The sequence below is a fragment of the Centroberyx affinis genome, unplaced genomic scaffold, assembly GCF_046629955.1.
Source record: "Centroberyx affinis isolate AG114_WGS23_722 - 3 ecotype Tasmania unplaced genomic scaffold, CSIRO-AGI_Caff_v1 ptg002034l_1, whole genome shotgun sequence".
NCBI classification, from domain to species: Eukaryota; Metazoa; Chordata; class Actinopteri; order Beryciformes; family Berycidae; genus Centroberyx; species Centroberyx affinis.
This window is the reverse complement of record NW_027280371.1, coordinates 27,085-45,143: the sequence shown is the minus strand read 5'-3', so window position 1 is coordinate 45,143 and position 18,059 is coordinate 27,085. Positions and strand designations below refer to the sequence as shown.

Sequence of the window (18,059 nt, the reverse complement as noted above, 5' to 3'; positions counted from 1 at the left end):
TGGTCTCTGAGCTCACATTGAATCACACCCACAAATTTTCTGATATCCTGAGGTTAAGGATCTATGTGGAGGATAAGGGAGGGTTATTCACTGACACTGCTGTGATTACCACTGATGTTGGGTCGTGTGCTAAGAGGCGTCTTTTATGCCTGCTTGTTAAAAGACAACGCTCTTTGCATTGTCATGCAGGTCAGTTTATGTAACGATGGTCCAGATTATGCGAGCATGCTATACCTGCAAATGAAACCAGGGTGCCTATTGAGTTGCAGTACACAAAAGGCCCATTCAAAGATGTGAATTGCTATGACCTTAGACTGTATTGCCTGCAGTTTGACTCTCTGTATCACATCCGTTGTTTTTCCAACAAGAACATGACGTTCTGATGATGTTTCAACTGTTGAGGTCATTCTCATTTCATCTAAGCACAATTCGTTTCCTGTGTTTACTGGAATTCAAATGTTGGACTCCTGCCCCATAGCACTGTCCAAAAGTTTTGAGAAAGAATGATTCCTTCCATTTTCTGCCAGTTTGTGCATTCTTTTAACTTGAGGCACACTATTCTGCAGCCTTTCCCTTGAATCTCTCTCAGACATGAGAGATTCAGCCTGTTTGCCCTCAGACTTGTGTGCAAGACCTTGCGACATGTTGAAACACGCATAAACCCTCTCCTTTTCCTCCCCATGTGAAACATGAAATCAAGGGCTATTTTTAACCAATTCCGAAGGCCTTTTGTCTTGTGTTGGTCTGGGAGGGCTTTCGAGGGAATGGATGAGTGGGGAGGGCCTCTGCGCTGTGTTGTTGCCTCCAGGCGTCCTATGCAGGGACAAACTGGAAGCTGACCACCCCACCCCACCTCACCCCACCCCACCCCGACAAATTAGGGATACTTGCAGGAGAGCTCCAAACTTCCAAAGCCAGTCGTGGGAAACTGAATGGAGAGGGAAGAGAAGATTGGAGACTTGGAACAAATAGAAAGAAGGGGATGGCCTGAAATACTCAAGACTTGGAGTTACAGTTGGGAGATGGAAAGGTGGATTTGGGAGCGGGAAGCAGATGACTGAGAAAAGAAAGGGAGGTAGAGGAAAAGAGAGGAGTGGGTTGTGGGTTACAACTCCTGACTTTCGATAAGACGGTGTAAGCCTTCCCAAGTGGTTCACTGTAGTTTGTTTATTAAGTGTGGGTCGCGGGTGAGGCTTGTTTTGGATTTGGGAAGATAGGGTGCGTGAGAGTCCTCTTTAACCCCTGCCCTTCCTTCCCCCTGGTTCCAGTAGGAACTGATCTGCTGGAATGTAAACAGCCACGGATTACAGTGGGGTCACTGTTCCCGTTGCACAAAGCCACAAAACCATGGGAATAGCCATTCACTCAGCCTGTAATCGCCAGGCTCTGCTACTACACCGTAACTGCCACTCAACCTAATGGCAACCACATATCCCAAAGCTGTCTCTCAGGATAGATTTATAAAGAACATTACCTTGTATTTAAAAGTCCCTCTTTTTTTAATCTCTCTTCATTTGAAAGTCTTGTGAACTTATTTCTCAAACAAACCACTAAACTCTTTGATCTGTAAGTGGCAAAGGGAGAACGGCAATGGATGACAAAAACAAACAAAAATAACAAACCAAACTACAAGTTATGCTCTCTGGCAGCTAATGGCCCATATAATGTCAGTTCATTATCTGCTTAACTATACTGGCATGCATTTAAACTACATATGAAAACACAAGGTGACACTTGGAGATGGTTAGACACAGTTCTCTGGACTGATCAACCACACCAAGACATGCTGCACCAGCTCATTGCTAACACAAGATCCAGTGTGAACAGCACATTCATGACAGCACAGGTTTGAAAAATAACACACCCACTGCTTTCCTGTGAACTCTACAGACAGCATTTAGGCTAGGCTCTGTAATGCTGAACTTGTCAATTTGTGATGACAGAAATGCAGCATCCTCCTGGCATTTGTGGACTGCTGCACCTCTATATTCTGCAGCAATGAAATGGCCTATAAAGTAAAATCTGAGGTAATCAACTAAGAAGGCTTACAGTATTCTGTCATTCTGTGCTCTTATCAATCCCATTCTGATTAACTCTCCTGACCACCAGACAGTGCTTAACAGGTTATTGCGTTGCTTTGTTGATTACTCATTTATTCTGGTTGGAAGATGAATGCATTCTGAGGTCTGTTATTTCTGAATAACAGACTGCTGTGTAACATCTAATCATATCAGAAACTCTGTTGATTTTTTTGATTTCCAATTAAATGAACTCTCGACACCTTGTGCCAAAAAGACGTTACTCCTTGGTTGCTGCTTTTTAGCTGGAAGCTTATAAATTACTTTGTAAGAAATCCTGTTAAATAAATATGTTGTGCCAAATGATTGTATTTGGTATAGCCATAATAAGTGGGATAATATGTAGCAGGATAGTCATTATTGTAATGTACAGTAAGTCCTTTCAGCTTGATCAAGACCCTGAATCACCCTGTCGGGGCTTATTTGTCATTAATGACCATCTCGCTGTACATTTTCTCATGCCTATCCTCTGCACACAGGTTGAGTGTCTATACCAACAAAGATGTGGCAACTTGTCACTTGTAGCCTCGTAACTACTGGTTAGAGCTATGTTGAGTTCCTCCTGTGGCTGTGACTGGTCAATCCCAGCTGCCTGTCTCTTTCCTCTCCTGAGCGTGGTGTTTTCTCCTGGACTGTGTTTGCACCCAGGCTAGTGATCACACCCCCAGACTCTCTGTCCAGACCCTCGGTGATGCATCGCTGCAGTTCTTTGCCTGTATGGCAAGGGAACTTGGCAACCTCATGTCTGCCCTGACCCGCCGCCAGGTATTTCTGCCTCTCCCCAGCCAGAGCCAAGCAGAGAAGCCCTACACACTCTCCTTTTGGTCCCTAGGGAGATGTTTGGCCTCACAACACAACAGGCCTTGAAGCATAGCACCCAGACAAATCAAGCTAGACAGCAGTGTGCTGGTCTGTGAAGTGAGCCTACACCCTTGCCGAGGCAGAGGGCTCCACCAGGACATTCATCCACCAGCTCACCTTGGTGGCTGCGGAAGGGCCCTACGCTCCTCTAAGTCAGTGTTTCTCAACGTGTGGTCCGGGGAACACGAGGGGTCCTTGAGGGGGTTCCAAACCAGCAAATTGATGAATTGTTAAACTTCAGCATTATTTCATTTACAAGAAGGTAACACAATTAGAGAATCTAGAAGAATGACTGTTTTGATCATAGTTTCTCTGTTATCTCTCTACCTACAATACAGGTAGTCATGGAATTCTGGACAAAATAATACCTAACAATAAAAATATTTTTATTTGTGTCAGATTTGGGTCAGAGAGACAAAATCTCATCAAATAGGGGTCTGTGGCCCTAATGTGGACTAGATTAGGGGTCGTTAATATGAAAAAGGCTGAGAATAACTGCTCTAAGTGACTTGACCTGCTTCTCCACTTCTCCAGCTGAGTGTACATGCTTTTGGAGTAGATATACTCTTACCAATAGTGCATGATTAAGTTGAAAGTCATGCAATGGAATTCCTTATGGAAAATGGGTTTGGTTGTATGCTTGCATGATAAATGAGGACCAATCTGTCTCTCCCTTCCTGTGTCTTTCCAATCTGTTTTGATCTGTGCTTTCTAGTTTCTGCCCAGCTATAGTCAACACATCATCCCGGATATGACTAAGATAAAGATCTTATCTCCTCCACTCGTTCACTGTTTGAATACTTCCATCGCTTTAGTCAAAGTAACCCTGCCCAGCACTAACTCTGCTCTGTAAACTTTGCAGTCCACCACTAAAAGCTGGTGTGTACAGAAGGCTAGGTTTGACCATGAGCTACTGTTCTATAAATGACACAGCTATGGTCAAGTTCATTGACCTTATCTTTAAGACTCTCTGTGTTGTTGTATTGTTGGCTTTGTTATCTGCATTAGGGTACAGAGATTTAGACCTTCCAGAAATCTGTCAAAATATCATTAATGATTCCAGCTGATTTGAAAAACACTCGGTTGCTTTTCTGCTCTTGTTCCAAACTCTCAAGGATCAGATCATGTGAGGGGAAAAGGAGAAGTTGTTATGCTCCTGCCTGAACTCACTTTCCTCCTCTCTCCCTCACACTCTCTCTCCATTTATGAAGTGTGGAACCCATGGCCAAAAAGCCTAATGAGTCTAAAAATAATGGCTTCCAAATTAGTCACCAAAACAGCATTGTTCCCCAGTATACGCACTCAAACACACGCAGCTCTAAGCTGTCCCCGTTGATTGGGTGGGCAGGAAGATTCTTTCCTCAGTTGTCTGCTTAGGTTAGTTGAGTTCAGTTTCCTTGCACAGTGATAAAGCAGAGAGGGAAGATATTGAAACCACTCTGATGAAATACATTGATCAACAAACCCATAAAGATGAGGAAAAAATACAAATTGGTCCAGGTAAGACAAAAAATCCAAGGGGCTTATAAAAACATCTCACCTCAAAAGAAGTGAGAACCAAACAAGAAAAGCAAACCACTACAACTTTAACAGTGCAATTGCTGGCCATATTTTGTGTCTCTCTGTAAGTTCCACTTCAGTTTTGAGTTTCTACTGATCATCAAGTCATCAGGTTCCTAATCCTTCTGTTCCATTATTGTATTGGTGCTCACTGCTCCGTGAGCCGTGGACAGGATCATTTAACACGGGGCACTAGGTCTCTCAACACCTTGGGTAAATGAGCACCATATTGCTCATAGCATAAGGAGAATGGTTTTTCATAAGGTGTCACTTTTCTTTTGATGTGGTATTCCAATTCATGGTGGAGCTATACTTTTCATTTGAGATTTCTTGCAAATTAGTCTCGGTGAGTATGATTGCCGTTTGGGGTTAAACCAAATGCTTGGTGGCAGTCCACTGCTGCTCCATGGTGAAAAGTCCTCAAAAGGTTCTTTTTTTTATTCAGAATGTCTTTTTACCATCCTGTTCTTTCTCCCTTCTTTCATTTTCTTGTTCTTTTTAATGATTTCCAGCCATTCATTATCCAGAGAAAGGCTGGCTCTGGGAGGCTTTGGCTAAACCAGTGTCCACTCTCACTTGCATGGTCCTCACTTTTACTTTCCCATTACTCACTCAGACTCACTTTCCCATCCTTTTCTCTCCCCACTTTCTCTTATTCTGTCACTCTGTCGTATCTCTGTCTTTCACTCCACTTCTCTCTCTCGCCAATAAATCATTTGTGCTGGAGCGGGCAGCCAACAGTATTGTTTAACTTCTCTCTCTCCCCCCCCAAACCCCCCCTTGTCTATAAAGCCAAACATGGGCTGACAGACTGCTCGCTCAGTTTGCTCTAAACACTAGACCAGGACACCGACAATAGGTTTCATTTGAAGCCTCAGCGTGAGGGGTTTAGCCAACTTTGAGACAGGCGCTAATAAAATGGAGGGGCTAGCTGCACAGAACAGTGGGGTGAGTGGGTTGGTGTCCACGTGGGGGGTGGGGGCATTTAGGCATTTTCACTTTTGGAAGTTATATAGCAGCTTCAGTGAATCACACACCACACCACACCACACCACACCACACCACAGTATCATATGCCAGAGTCTGTGTTTGTCTGTGGTTGTGCCCTGAGGCTGCCAGTGCTCTGCTGTGACTGTCTCAAACTTGGCCTCTTACTGGGCCTAAAATGCCAAAGCCCAGTAGTCTGTGCAAGGAACTACATTTCACTTCTGTTTAGATTGGGCTACAAGATTAATATTTTAAACACTGTACCACTAAAACATGAATGATTCCTGCCCTCATACTGTAGCTCTGTGTTGTTTTTAGGTTGTAGGACGGGTAGCCAAGATTAGTTACATCACTGCAGTAAGACGTCTTGGTTGGATAAAATCCAGTCGTAACCCGGCCTGGGACAGGGCATCTTTATAGGTTGTTGTCTTGGGATGGCCTGCACTAGCCACAGCTGCAGCTGAATGTCTTTCAGAGCTGCAACAGGTGCAGGTGTATTGGCTGACCTTTAACCCCTCACCTCGGCTTGGCGACTTGCCAATCCAGCCACCTGTTGAGGTCAGGTCTCCGCAGCCAAGATATTATTAGGATTACAGAAATAAAGTGCAGCCTTGGAGTTAGATCTGGTGATCTTGATATTGTAGCCAGGCTAAAATTTAAGAAGGACGGTTTGTATTCCATGGGAGGTAGAAATACTTGATATACAGGTGAAGGAGCTTTGCGGGACTACTCATATCACAGAGTAGAACCTCAGAGAGCATACAAGATCTTTTTACTGATATTCCTGGGCCTCATTTCATGGGTAGTGCTTGCTTGTAAAATCCACACAACCTGCAACTTAAGTATGTTGGCCAGCATTTCATTGTTGTTGGGTGAGCCGCTCGCTCTTTAATAACCCACTCCAGCTTCCTCAGGTCCTTGCCCAAAATTCCCACTGCCAGCAGGCATGGATTGGCCCGTCTCCAACCCCAGCACCTAATCAGCTTAGTGCTCCCTTCTCTCCTCTGTGCTTTTTCTCTGCTTTAAAGAGAAAGCAACAGAAAATGCCCCCCCCCACTACCCCTACAAAAGATTTAGAAACTAAATTCCTTTGAGATATTAACTACTGATCGAAAAAAGCTGGAAAAATTATACAGAAATGTCATAAAATGGAAAACAAAGAACTGCAGTAAAATACTCTGAGGCCACGTCAGAGATCTAAATAGCAAACATGGCTGTAAACACCTACAGTGTGTGGGAGGCATATGCTGACGATTCAAGTCGTCTAATTTTAGTTAGATTAAGTTGGTGTGGTCTAAATTAAGTTAGCAAATATATTGATTATTACTTACGATGTCATGGCTAAGCACACCAGTGATCAAAATAGTTTTCTAATTTCATCAGGATATTGGAAGTACGCAATGTTATGTCACTCACAAAAAATGCTTACAAGGCCAAGATATCTGGCATCTTTTCCAGGAATCAAGAGCAAGTAGACAACACTTAGCGGAAAAAAACTCAGCCAACTTGTCTGTCTTCATCAACTTTGAGCTGTGCTTGCACAACAACATATTGTGTTCAGATAATACTGGCCCATCTTTGACTCAAAGATCACATATCTGAAATATGCTGAAATCTACAGGATACACGAACCGGAGTAAATAAATAAATGTTATTGTATGCCAACAAACCAATCATATATTTTAATCTAAAAACATGAAATAATATATTCCTCGATCCTGACTGGTGGCTTGTAGCTGGCATCACACACATGACAAAAACTGGGTATTCAGAAAAACCAGAAGCTGTGTTTGAGGTTTAAATATACACATAATTTTGCTAAACTGTTTGCATGCCCCAGCAAATTTTTGGTTATCTATCTATCTTTTCTTTTTTTGCATCTAAAACTCTCTGGTGCTATCACTGTCTTGTTAATGACCCCTTTACTGCGTAGCCCTCTTTTAGGGGAAGGACTTTTTGGAACAGCAGGTTAACTGCTAACCAGCAGACTCGGGCCTGTAGAAAGCTGCTCCTCAGCACTGTGGAAAAATGGTTAGCTCCAGAACTGAGGTATTAAGCTGAATACCCAAAGGAACATTTTCCTACCCCTCCCCCATATTCCTTTCGCCTCTGCCTGATGGGCTAATTTGTGTCTACTTAGCGAGGCTTTGGCAGATTTGCAGTCGTTATCAAAGAGTTATTTGAAGCCTGACTGCAGTTCTTACGTAATTTCTCCACACAGCGTGGACTGAGTTGCAGAAATTAGTCATTGTTGAAGCTTCTTGGTCATGGTGTTCCACGGGGGAATGATGTTTATGTACTTCTTTGTATGTTGATTACAAAGGTTTTGGAGAGGTGCCCATTTGCTGCTGTGGTGACTGTGGTGGCAAGGTCCCAGTAAAGACTATTCCCACTCACCTTGGCCTACTTTCCAAAGTGCTGTGTCAGAGGACCGCATGGGACGCTGCAGCAATCCAGACACTGCTGCTTTGGGGGGCCATGTGATTTCGGAACAACTGTTTTTTTTGCAAAGGAGACTAGAAGCTGATCCTACAGCTGCGACTCAAACACTTAGTGCTGAAGTAGTGAGTGAGTGGTAGTGTTTTGATCATAGTTGGCCTTGTCTGGGTTGCAAATGCAGTGAATTTAGACTGATCCATGCTGTTGATGGAGACAGTTTATTAAGCAACGTGCTGCATCACTGTGACGTGCGTTTGCAGGTTTAATATTCCATCAAGTGGAGCTGAGCCACTGAGGGTTTTAGATAAGCCGTTCCTTTCTGTCTCCATGGAAACGGGGCCCACCGCCCTCACCTGGGCATCTAATAAAATCAAAATGTTTTCCTTCTTAGTTTTTGTCTCCTCCCCTTCCCTTTCACCCACTCACATGCTCAGTTTCTCTTACTGTCACTCTGTCTCACTCACTACTTTGTTACATTTCCTCAGTGTTTCTCTCACCACTTCATCTACACATTAGTTACAACAAAAGCAACAAACACAATCACTATGCATGTGTAGGAATGAATTAGCACGCACTACACAATTTAGTGAGGAGTGTAAAAACTGGGCTAATGGAGTAGCAAGCAGACATAGCAGATGTCATGTCACAGATGGGAAGGAGGTAGAAGAAAGAGTACAATTTGATATGTTTTCTCACAAGTAGTTGGGTATGATGGGTGTGAGTGGGTTGGGTGTGATTTCCCAAGTGATCAAAGGGAGAAATTAAGTGGATTGAGGATTTAGTGTATTATTAAGCATTGACAAGAGTGCATAAAGAAAAGGAAGAGTTTCGAAGAAGTAAAGGAAGGAAGGAAGGCGTGAAGCAAAGAAAGTGAAGTAAAGAGAGTGACCAATCTGGGAAAACAAAGACGCACACACAGAAGTTCTGCTTAGACTGTCTGGCCAACAGGACATGACACAACTCGAACATAGCACCTGTTTCTGCAGCCTGCCTGTCTACTCTCTTGCCACCCAGACATAGACTGACTGATTTCTCACTCTCCCTGTCTCTGTCTCTGTCTCTCCCTCTTTGTCTCTCTCACACACTCATTATCCCACCTGTTAGTAGATTAGTACTGCTACAGTGGGCAGTAGATCAAGTTCCTTGTATACAATTGCATCTGGTAGACGGCAAACAAATCCTAGCTACCAGTTTTGAAAATAATTCTACTGTACCAGCTCAGAGAATGCTCTTCATCCTCCAACTCACCCTCCTCTTCCTCCTCCTCTGCATCCTGAGCTTTGGCTCCTGCAGGCCGCCTAACACAACATTAAACCGCCCACATCTCCCACCATTCTCCATAAGGAGAGCACCATTGCCAGTTTGGAATACCATCCACAGTCCTGCCTAAAATGCCTGGTGTAGATGCCTGTGAAAGGGCCAACGATGGCTTTTTCTTTTAATATCCTCATTGTAACGTTAAAAGGACGTTCTTGCAGCAAGCCTACACTGTAGTACTGTTGCTGTACTCTCAGGCTTAGGGCAGATACCTATACTGTCTGTAGCATTCAGCTGAACGTCTTGAACACATTCCAGTGGGGTGAGGTGTATGTGAGAATGCCTGGAGGACTGTACTTGCCCCGGCAACAGATATCTGACAGATATCCACCATATGGCCAAGTCTGATTTTATAGAGCTGTATGTGTCTGTGTGTACTACAGACAGGGGGTTAGGGGTTGGTATCGAAGCCTAGTACTAGATTAGTGTTGTTTCTGTGTTGGGGTAAAATTACAGGACCAAGACGACTCCAGGACAGTGATGATTGTAATCATGGCAATGATCAATCTGTCATCTCTTGTTCCTGGGCTGATTAATTTGTATGTCTGCGTTTGTATGCGTGTTTGTGGACTCCTGAGAGAGAACGAGAGAGACAGACAGAGAGAGTGTATGTTTAAGATTTCCTCCGGACCAAGAGTGGAGGTGACTCCATCTCTCTGGCACCTGTGGACGTTACTCTGTAGCTGGTTGTTGGCTTGCTCGCTGGTTTCAAGAATGTGTGTTTACCCCTGTTGTCCGAAGTTGCTAAGGAAAGACTCATTGTATAATTGCCGTTATCGGTAACAAGCAGAGGAAGTTGGATCCTGAGCAGCACATTTTACGCCATGTTCATGAGTCAGGATGAGCCACTGCCAGTTTGTCAGCACTCCTTTTGCTTTCCATCTCTTTTATGATCAAAGTCAAATGACTTTGGATAGAAGGTGAAGAACTTGGAAGCCGTCTTCAAGGATCTTGCTGCTACATGCTTAACAAAAGTATGATCGCATGAGTGAATTCATAGCATATGAATTTGTCACCACACAAAGTTGGTAGACAAACAAACTGGCGCCAGTTATCAAATAACAGGTGTTTATAATCGAATTGCAGGTGTTGATAACTCAATAACATGGGGGATGATTCACATTTATGGCAGTGTACCATACTGATAGGTAATGCATGACAAATCATGATAATATAATGAAAAAGGTGGAGGCAATACAAGTCTCCATCCATCATGAAATTGCACCAGTAGTTACAACAACTCCAACTCGGCACTCAATGTTGTAATCTTAATTGGGAATGATAGCCATAAGTGGAAAATCATAAGCCCGTGTCATTTAGAACATGGAAAATGATGCACCTCTGCTGAACTCATTTTATTGGCAACATTACCCGTTGGCTGGTGTTCAAATACTGGCTTTTAAGAATCGATAAAACTTTAAAATGTAACACAATGCCATGCCGTTCCCCCGTGTTCCTCTTAACTGAGTCAGTTTCACTACACTCTTGATTTCCGTGTCCAGAACTTGGTCTGTCAGACCCAAAACGTTGACGGCAGAGGAAGAGAATTTGCTTTGCAACCAAAAATGAAAGTAGACTGTACGCCGGCTGCCAAAAGAAGCAAATATTTCTCTCGGTGTGTCATTAGAGGGAGAATGGGATGTTTTGCTAATCTGCGGAACGGCCAGGGGTGAATTTTTGGAGGGCGCAAAGGCATGCTAGTATGGCGCTTACTAATTACCATGTTGTAAGCAGAGAATCCGTTCCTAATGAACAGTGTTGTAATGCTGCACAACATCTGGACAGAGATCACAAGAAGACAGACTGAAAGATCACGAAAACTGAGTAGAGTATGGTTAGAACATAAGGCAAAGAGAGATAAGCCTAGATTATGCAGTGGAAGTGCAAGAAAAAAAAGTTTGTTTTTCAGTGTATTTTGGTCTGGTTGGGTCATTGCCCCATCTGTTAAAGCAAGAGGCTGTCATCGAAGGTTACCTGGTTCTTTTGTCAGCTGTGGCACTCTGCCCCGCTAAGCCAGAGAGCAGTAACTGCATGAGCAATGAAAATAAGAAAAATAACAGGAGAGGAACTTTATCTCCTGCACCAACAAGAATATTGTTGGCACAGAAGTGGACTGCATATCATTAAATAGCAATGATGGGTCATTGATATTAAATCTAAAGTCTAGTCATGACCTTTGACCTAGTAAGTACTGCTTTTTGCCTCTGCAGCACAGTACTGCTCTCTAGACATATTATGATAGATTAATTGGCACAAACAGTCTGCTGCTTTCACAATCACATCTTCACATCACAGATGCAAGGCCAAAAACATGGCTGCTTATACAAAAGCTCACCTGCCCCGACAGACATCTTAGTCTAGACTAGAGAAACCTCTTTTAATTTGTCCCTGTCACTCTCCTTGAAACTCTGCTCAAGTGCTCCCATTGAGACAGTATTTATACTATTGTCTGAACAACTTCAGGGACAAGAAAAAGTTTATGCTGGCTTCATAATTTCCATGCACCCATCACAAAAGGACACTTGTTTGGGCCTCTTGTCTCTCTTGTGTCTCTAAAATCTTGGTCATTTCCTCGTTGAGGGTTAAGGGGAGGAGTGGCTCTGTGGACTGTGGCGGCTGACAATCCCACATTGTGTGTGAACTGGTGCTGCTCCACAAAGGGCCCATTGTGGAAAGTGGCGGCCCAGGGAGAGGGGACCAGGTCTAGGCTAGGTGACAGAGAGGTGTGTGCGTTTGGGGGGCCTGGGTCTGGGGGCTAGAGCCGCGGCAGCCGTCCCAAAGAGGAGGCGTGTACTGGCGGTCAGCTGACACGACGCCGGGCCTGGGAGTGTGCACACGTGTGAGAGGAGTCCCGTGCTGCAACTTGTCACACACCCCCTGCACCACACACATACTGTTCACCCACACAGCCACCACCTACTGTATATAAGCACCCAATCCTCAGTCTCTCACAGGGTTGCAGCAGCTTTATGAAAGTGAGTTTTTCATCAGAGCTGTTGTCAGTCTCTGATTTATTTCCATGTGCCAGTAGAATCCCATGCTGTGATGATAACGCCGAGGGCTTAAGCTGCTTGTACAACTGTTCCCAGAATCTGGAATATTTTGCTGTTTATCCTCTCATGACCCCGGCTCAAGGACAAGCCCACGTGTGGTGTGTGCTCTTGATTTGTTTACATAGACAGATGGCCCGAGCGTTCCAATGTCATAGTCCAGAAACTCTTTTTTTTTGTTATTTCTCTGCTGTGCCCCTTGACCACCAACTCGGTACTTAATCTTGCTTCTCTGACCCTCTACCGTTCCTTTCCCCCCCATCTGCAAACCTTCGATCACTCCCCATGTCTGAGAGTGACAGGGCTCTCAGGTCAAGCTGACGCCAGTCTCTCTGTCCAATCTGAAGCAGGCCCAGGCCCTCGCCCAGCTGTCCCAATGTCTATTTGTCCGTCTGTCTGTCAAGCCCGGCTGTTGCCCCAGCCTCTCACCTTGGTGTCAAGAACCCTTCCACATTATGCACCATTTTAAAGCCAGGGGCATAAGAACCAAACCATAATGCCCAACTGAGTACCTCCCTCTTGTTTTGCCATAGTACATGAGAAGTGGCAAAGGTCATACCACCTGCTACACCATGCTGCTCAGATTTTCAGCTCTTACTTTTTCTCTCTTTTTTTTAAGTATTAGCCCTACCTGCTATCCTTCTTTTTCCACTCTGCTGTGCCAAACTTTCATGTGATGCACTATCTATTACAATATAGACAATGGTAAAGCAACTGAGAATGAAAAGTGGCATTTAACAGCAACGGGGTAAATAGGGCCTCTCAACCGCCCTTTGGGTGGGATTACCACAAACTGTTGACTATTGACTTCTCCATCCACATCAAAGGCCATCCATATGCTTAAATTGCTCTGTGACTGACAGGCTATGGTTATGCTGTGCATATTGGGCTCTTGAGTCAGATTTATTTGGTCAGTAGCTAACTTGAACCTGATACCTTTTAATTTTGTCTCCCACTCTATCTCCTAATGTATTCAGATTTGCTGATGGCTGTAATTTATCATCTGTGGGTCCCTGGTACTGATGGCTTGGGACCTCTGTGGTATTTTGGTGTCTGTAATTCTGCCTGTATTTATAGTGCAAAGAAGGTAGGACCCAAAGGTTGTTAAAACAGCTGCCTGTGCCCAGCGTCCTTAGCTATGCAGCACTCATGTTACTTCATTGAGCAATTCTAAATCCCTCAGTCAACTTGAGCTTATCAGGGCTTCTTCCATTGCTTGACTAAGTCATTTGGAGGTCACACTAAGCAAAAGTCAGATTCCTGAAAGGGTAATGTGTGCAGATATTTATCTGCTTGAAGTAGTGTCTTTCCAAGAATGTATCTCCACAGGTTTTTGACTAGCAAATGCACATAAAATAGCATTATTTTGTCAGCATGTATGTCTATCACAACAGCTATTCATTGAGCGACTCAGTAAATGCACTAAATACATCCTCTTATCTGCTCCAAGTCAAGCCAACAAGTCTCCATTCATTGCAAATGAGCTGTGTCTACATACACAAAGCCATTGTGTGCTTACATAAACCTGCATGTAAAACCTTGAGTCAGTGCACACAAACCAGTATTATTCTGGCAGTCCTGTGGCCACATTGTTTATGGCTGACAGATGGCATCCATGTCATCGTGCATAGTTGGGTTTACACCTCACAGCTAGGTATCAGACAGATTAAAATCAAACCCGCTCAGTGAACCCATGAACTCGCACTGTTTATAAATGGCACAGACAGTCCTTTTCACAGGCCCACTCAGACTCTTTCTAGGGGCATAATAGACAACATCGATGTTTGTCGTAAAAGTGTTAATGTGTGGTATGTAGCTTGGCTTGAAAATTGATGCTTGGGTGGATTGTGTTAGAAGACAGTTTGAAAGACCATGTGGAGGGATATGTGGGCATGTTGAGTTCTGTTCAGTGCCTACTTAACACTTTCTCCATGTCTCTCTGTTGTGTTCTCCAGCCCAGCACTCTGCCCCAGGGCACCATCAACATGAATCAGTGCTCTGATGTCATCGATGGAGAGTCCAGGACGGGCCAGAAGAACTCGCTGTGCATCCTTACCCCTGACAAAGAGCACTTCATACGGGCCGAGTGTAAAGAAATCATCAACGGGTAAGAGATAATGACCCAAGAATGTCATTTGTTAATTTAGCATTTACGAAAAACAAAAAGTCTTGTGCCTTTGGGTGAGCAGTATGGTTTGTGTTGCTGTGTCTTTTGGGTTGAGTCAGTAGAGATGACAGAGAGGTGGAGAAGGGAGAAGAGTTGTGCGCAACTGGCGATGCTGCCAACACTGCTCTGCCCCCTGCTGTCTCTTCTGGGCTGTGCTTTCAAGGAGTTGTAATCCACACTGCAATGACAGTGCACATTCTTGAACTGTTCCCTCTCCCTGCCTCTCTGCCTTCTCTGTCTGTGTTCATAAACCCCCATAACCCTTGGCACACTGCTCTGTGCCGTGCCTGTAACACTCAGATCGCAGTACACGATACACAGTAAGCTGTAAGCCTCAGAATTCAGTCTCCCTCTGTGCCTCTGCTCCGCTGCTCCTCATTCAAAATGTGTTTCTGCACTGCACTCCCATCCTTGGCTGTAACATGCATATTAGCTATTCTTAGGAAAGTCTGACTCACAACACCCCCTCTCCATTATGCTACCTTCTCTGTCATTGTCCGCATCCAATCTCCCATCATCTACTCCCGCTTCGTTGGTCCTGTGCCATCCTGCAAGCATATTGGCCCTGGCAGGGATGTTGCCATCTGACAGGGGCTTGGCCACCATGGTAAACTCCCGGTTTAGGAGATTGTCTGTTTGTTTTTTTTTCCCTCCTCATGGTGTGGTTAAGCCTTTCACACTCTCACTGACTCCCGCACCCCCCTCCTCTCTGTGATTTCCCCTTAAATTCAGAAAACCCTTAAATATCTATCTAATAATATGTGTAAACTCTAACAATCACAATAACAGTTGTAGTTTTGCAGGTTGAACACCTTTATACCTCAGTGGGGGGAAAAGCTTCAGTGTTAAAATATCTTTTGCTCATATTTCTTTGTTTTCATACTGCAAAATATAATATGAGACAATGTATTGGTCTTGCACAAAGAATAAAAGAATGACATGCCACTAAGACCACACTGTACTGCACTCCAAGGCAATGAACCAGAAGAGTATTTAATTGTGGAAATAGCCCTGTCTTGAGATTATATTTATTATAGATTCATGTTAAAATGCAGCGCGGATGTCTTGACAAAAGCTGCATTTGTTCATTTGTGACTGTCAGATGTCTGGAACTGTGGTGTTGGAGTGTCACAGTGCAGCGCTGTTGAATAGGATTTCACACTCCTCACAGAGTGGGTGGACAATGGTGGAATATGTGACACTCTTCAAGTGTTCTGCACCATAGCGAATGACTTAATGGCTCCAATAGGAACAGTATGACAGTATTATCTGTGCTGTGCCATTTCAACAGTGGGGAATAGTGTATATGTGCTTTTCAAGAGTGATGCAAAGCTAATTCTGCTTTGTGTTGGACTTTGAGGGATGGGACAGAGGCTAAAGGTACTCTGTAAATGCATCAGCTCACTGTAGAGAGGGTATATATGTCATAGCATAGTTGTATCTTTTTGTAGTTGTTAGTATTTGAGGTCCTGGCCAGGTTTTTTCTGGAATGTGTTTTTTTTTTTTTTTGTTCTTTGTCCTAACGGGTTTTGACCCCACCACAGGTGCAGGGTTTGTATAGTCTGCATTTAGTGTTTTCAGGGCCGTCACTTTCAGATGTAGGTTTTGACCTTTTGATTATCTTTGTAGGTGGCAGGAGGCTCTGACTGTCTACCCCAGGACCAACAAGCAGAACCAGAAGAAAAAACGCAAGGTTGAACCACCCACTCACCAGGTAATGCACCCACTCACCCACTCCATGGTAAAGTGCTTTTACCTTGATCATAAGTGGGATGTTTTTGCTACGCATTCTATTGTTCGTATTTATACTGCATGATTATGGCAAACTCTCTTTACAGTGTTTCTGTACGTCCTGTACATAGATGTGTAGCAGGGAGAGGATGAGGACAGGATGGTACTGCAACCTTAGCCTTCATGCACTCACTGTACTGTATTTTGGGATTATTCTTGAGGTGGTATCATATTTCTTTGAAGTGCAGCAACGACTCTTAGGGAAATTTTACACAGTGCATCCCTGAGTCACATGGAATGGCAAATTTAAATAGGTGAATGCACTGTATGCTGCCTACGTGATTTGTCGCAGTGCTCATTGTGAATAGCAGACGAATAATAATGGGAACACTTGATTTGATAGTACAGCGTGTTTGATAGAAACTAAAATAGTGATACAGTAACACTCATTTTGCTATAAAACTATACTAAAAGTATTCTTTTGAGTCTATAAAGTCAGCTTTGTTATTGGAGCAGTTTCAGAACGTGTTACTTGATAAAAATCAAAGATTAAGAAGTTTCAGGAGAAATTCTGCATACAACAACATAGGGCAGTTTTGTTTTCATAGATGCAGTATTCATTCAGTTTGACTTGGCTCATGAAGGCTGACTAAACTATCAGCTGGTTAGCAGGGATCAAAAAGTGGCAAAAAGCAAGCAAGCAATCCGGGCTGATGATAACAGCTGCCCTCTAAAATAACATTCAGCAATGTAACCATAATCCTCTTGCTTGTGCACTGAGGCCTGGCAGTTGGTCTGCCAGTGACACAGCATTGCCAATGCTGGCTTCTGTGTGATTGCAACTGTTTTTGTTTTTTCTTTGACTATTTTAGTTAGAACAGGATAGATCTATCAAAGCAGTTCTGTGTTTATACAGTAGATGCAGTATTTATTCAGTTTGGTAACGCCCATGAACAGAAAGAGAGGCACAGCAGAGTGGAGTGGTGAGTCAGGGGCTAGAAGGTCCAGGTTCAAGCTATGTGTGTCCTTGACCAAGACACTGGATCCCTTGTAGAGGGGGGTGAAAGATAATTTCCCCTTTGAGGAGCAATGAAGTATCTAGATAGATAGACGGATTAATAGATGAAAAATATATCATATAACATCTAAACCATAAAGTTGAGCAACTAGAAACCAAAACACAATTACATTCGACAGTCTCACAGCAAGGTGAGCAGAGCCAAATAAGGTGAAGAGTAATATGTGAATTCTAGTATGAAGTCACATTATCTCGTTGGTTCAAGCCATTCATGTGATATCCATGAGGCACACAATGCCCAAAGGGATTTGAAATACAATTTTCTTGTCGGTACAAGCTTGCATGTGCTATACAGTAATCTCCCTGGGGGTAGGTAGATACAGTATAAAATAACAGGGCAATGTAAAGGTGCATCACCGTAATAATGGTTTTAATGACAAGATGAAGTAATGGCATTTGATATTGTATGGCACAGACCACCCACCATGGGATACGGTTGCTATTTTCCTTTCCTCCCTCCTTTTTGATGTGAGGCCAGATTTGTGGTGGGGGCACGCAAAACAGTCTCTGAAGTTCATTGTCTGGTTTCTCTAATGACGGTGCCCCGAATCAGACTGGCCTTACTGAGCTTTCACAAACAGGCTCATTTGCAGAGGGACAGCAGAGACACAGACGTGACCTTGACTTGTTTGTCCCATGTTGCTCCCGTCATTTATGTCTTTTTTTTTTTTTTTTTCAACAAAGCTTCCTTGTGTAGGTATGTCTGCCTGCCATTTTCTTCAATTTGTCTGTGACATGTCTGCTTCTTTTTACATTATTTGTCAGTTTCTGTCCCTTGAGCTGTCAGCACT

The 18,059-nt window shown here is 43.7% G+C and overlaps 1 protein-coding gene across 1 annotated transcript in view; it reads left to right on the top strand.

Moving 5' to 3' along the window:
• Positions 1 to 18,059, top strand: part of LOC139654094 (protein outspread) — a 51,028-nt gene that overhangs the window by 11,645 nt on the left and 21,324 nt on the right. The window contains exons 4-5 of the mRNA XM_071531129.1: positions 14,248 to 14,399; positions 16,089 to 16,173. Of these exons, the coding sequence (XP_071387230.1) occupies positions 14,248 to 14,399; positions 16,089 to 16,173 (237 nt within the window). The remainder of the gene's footprint in view (positions 1 to 14,247; positions 14,400 to 16,088; positions 16,174 to 18,059) is intronic.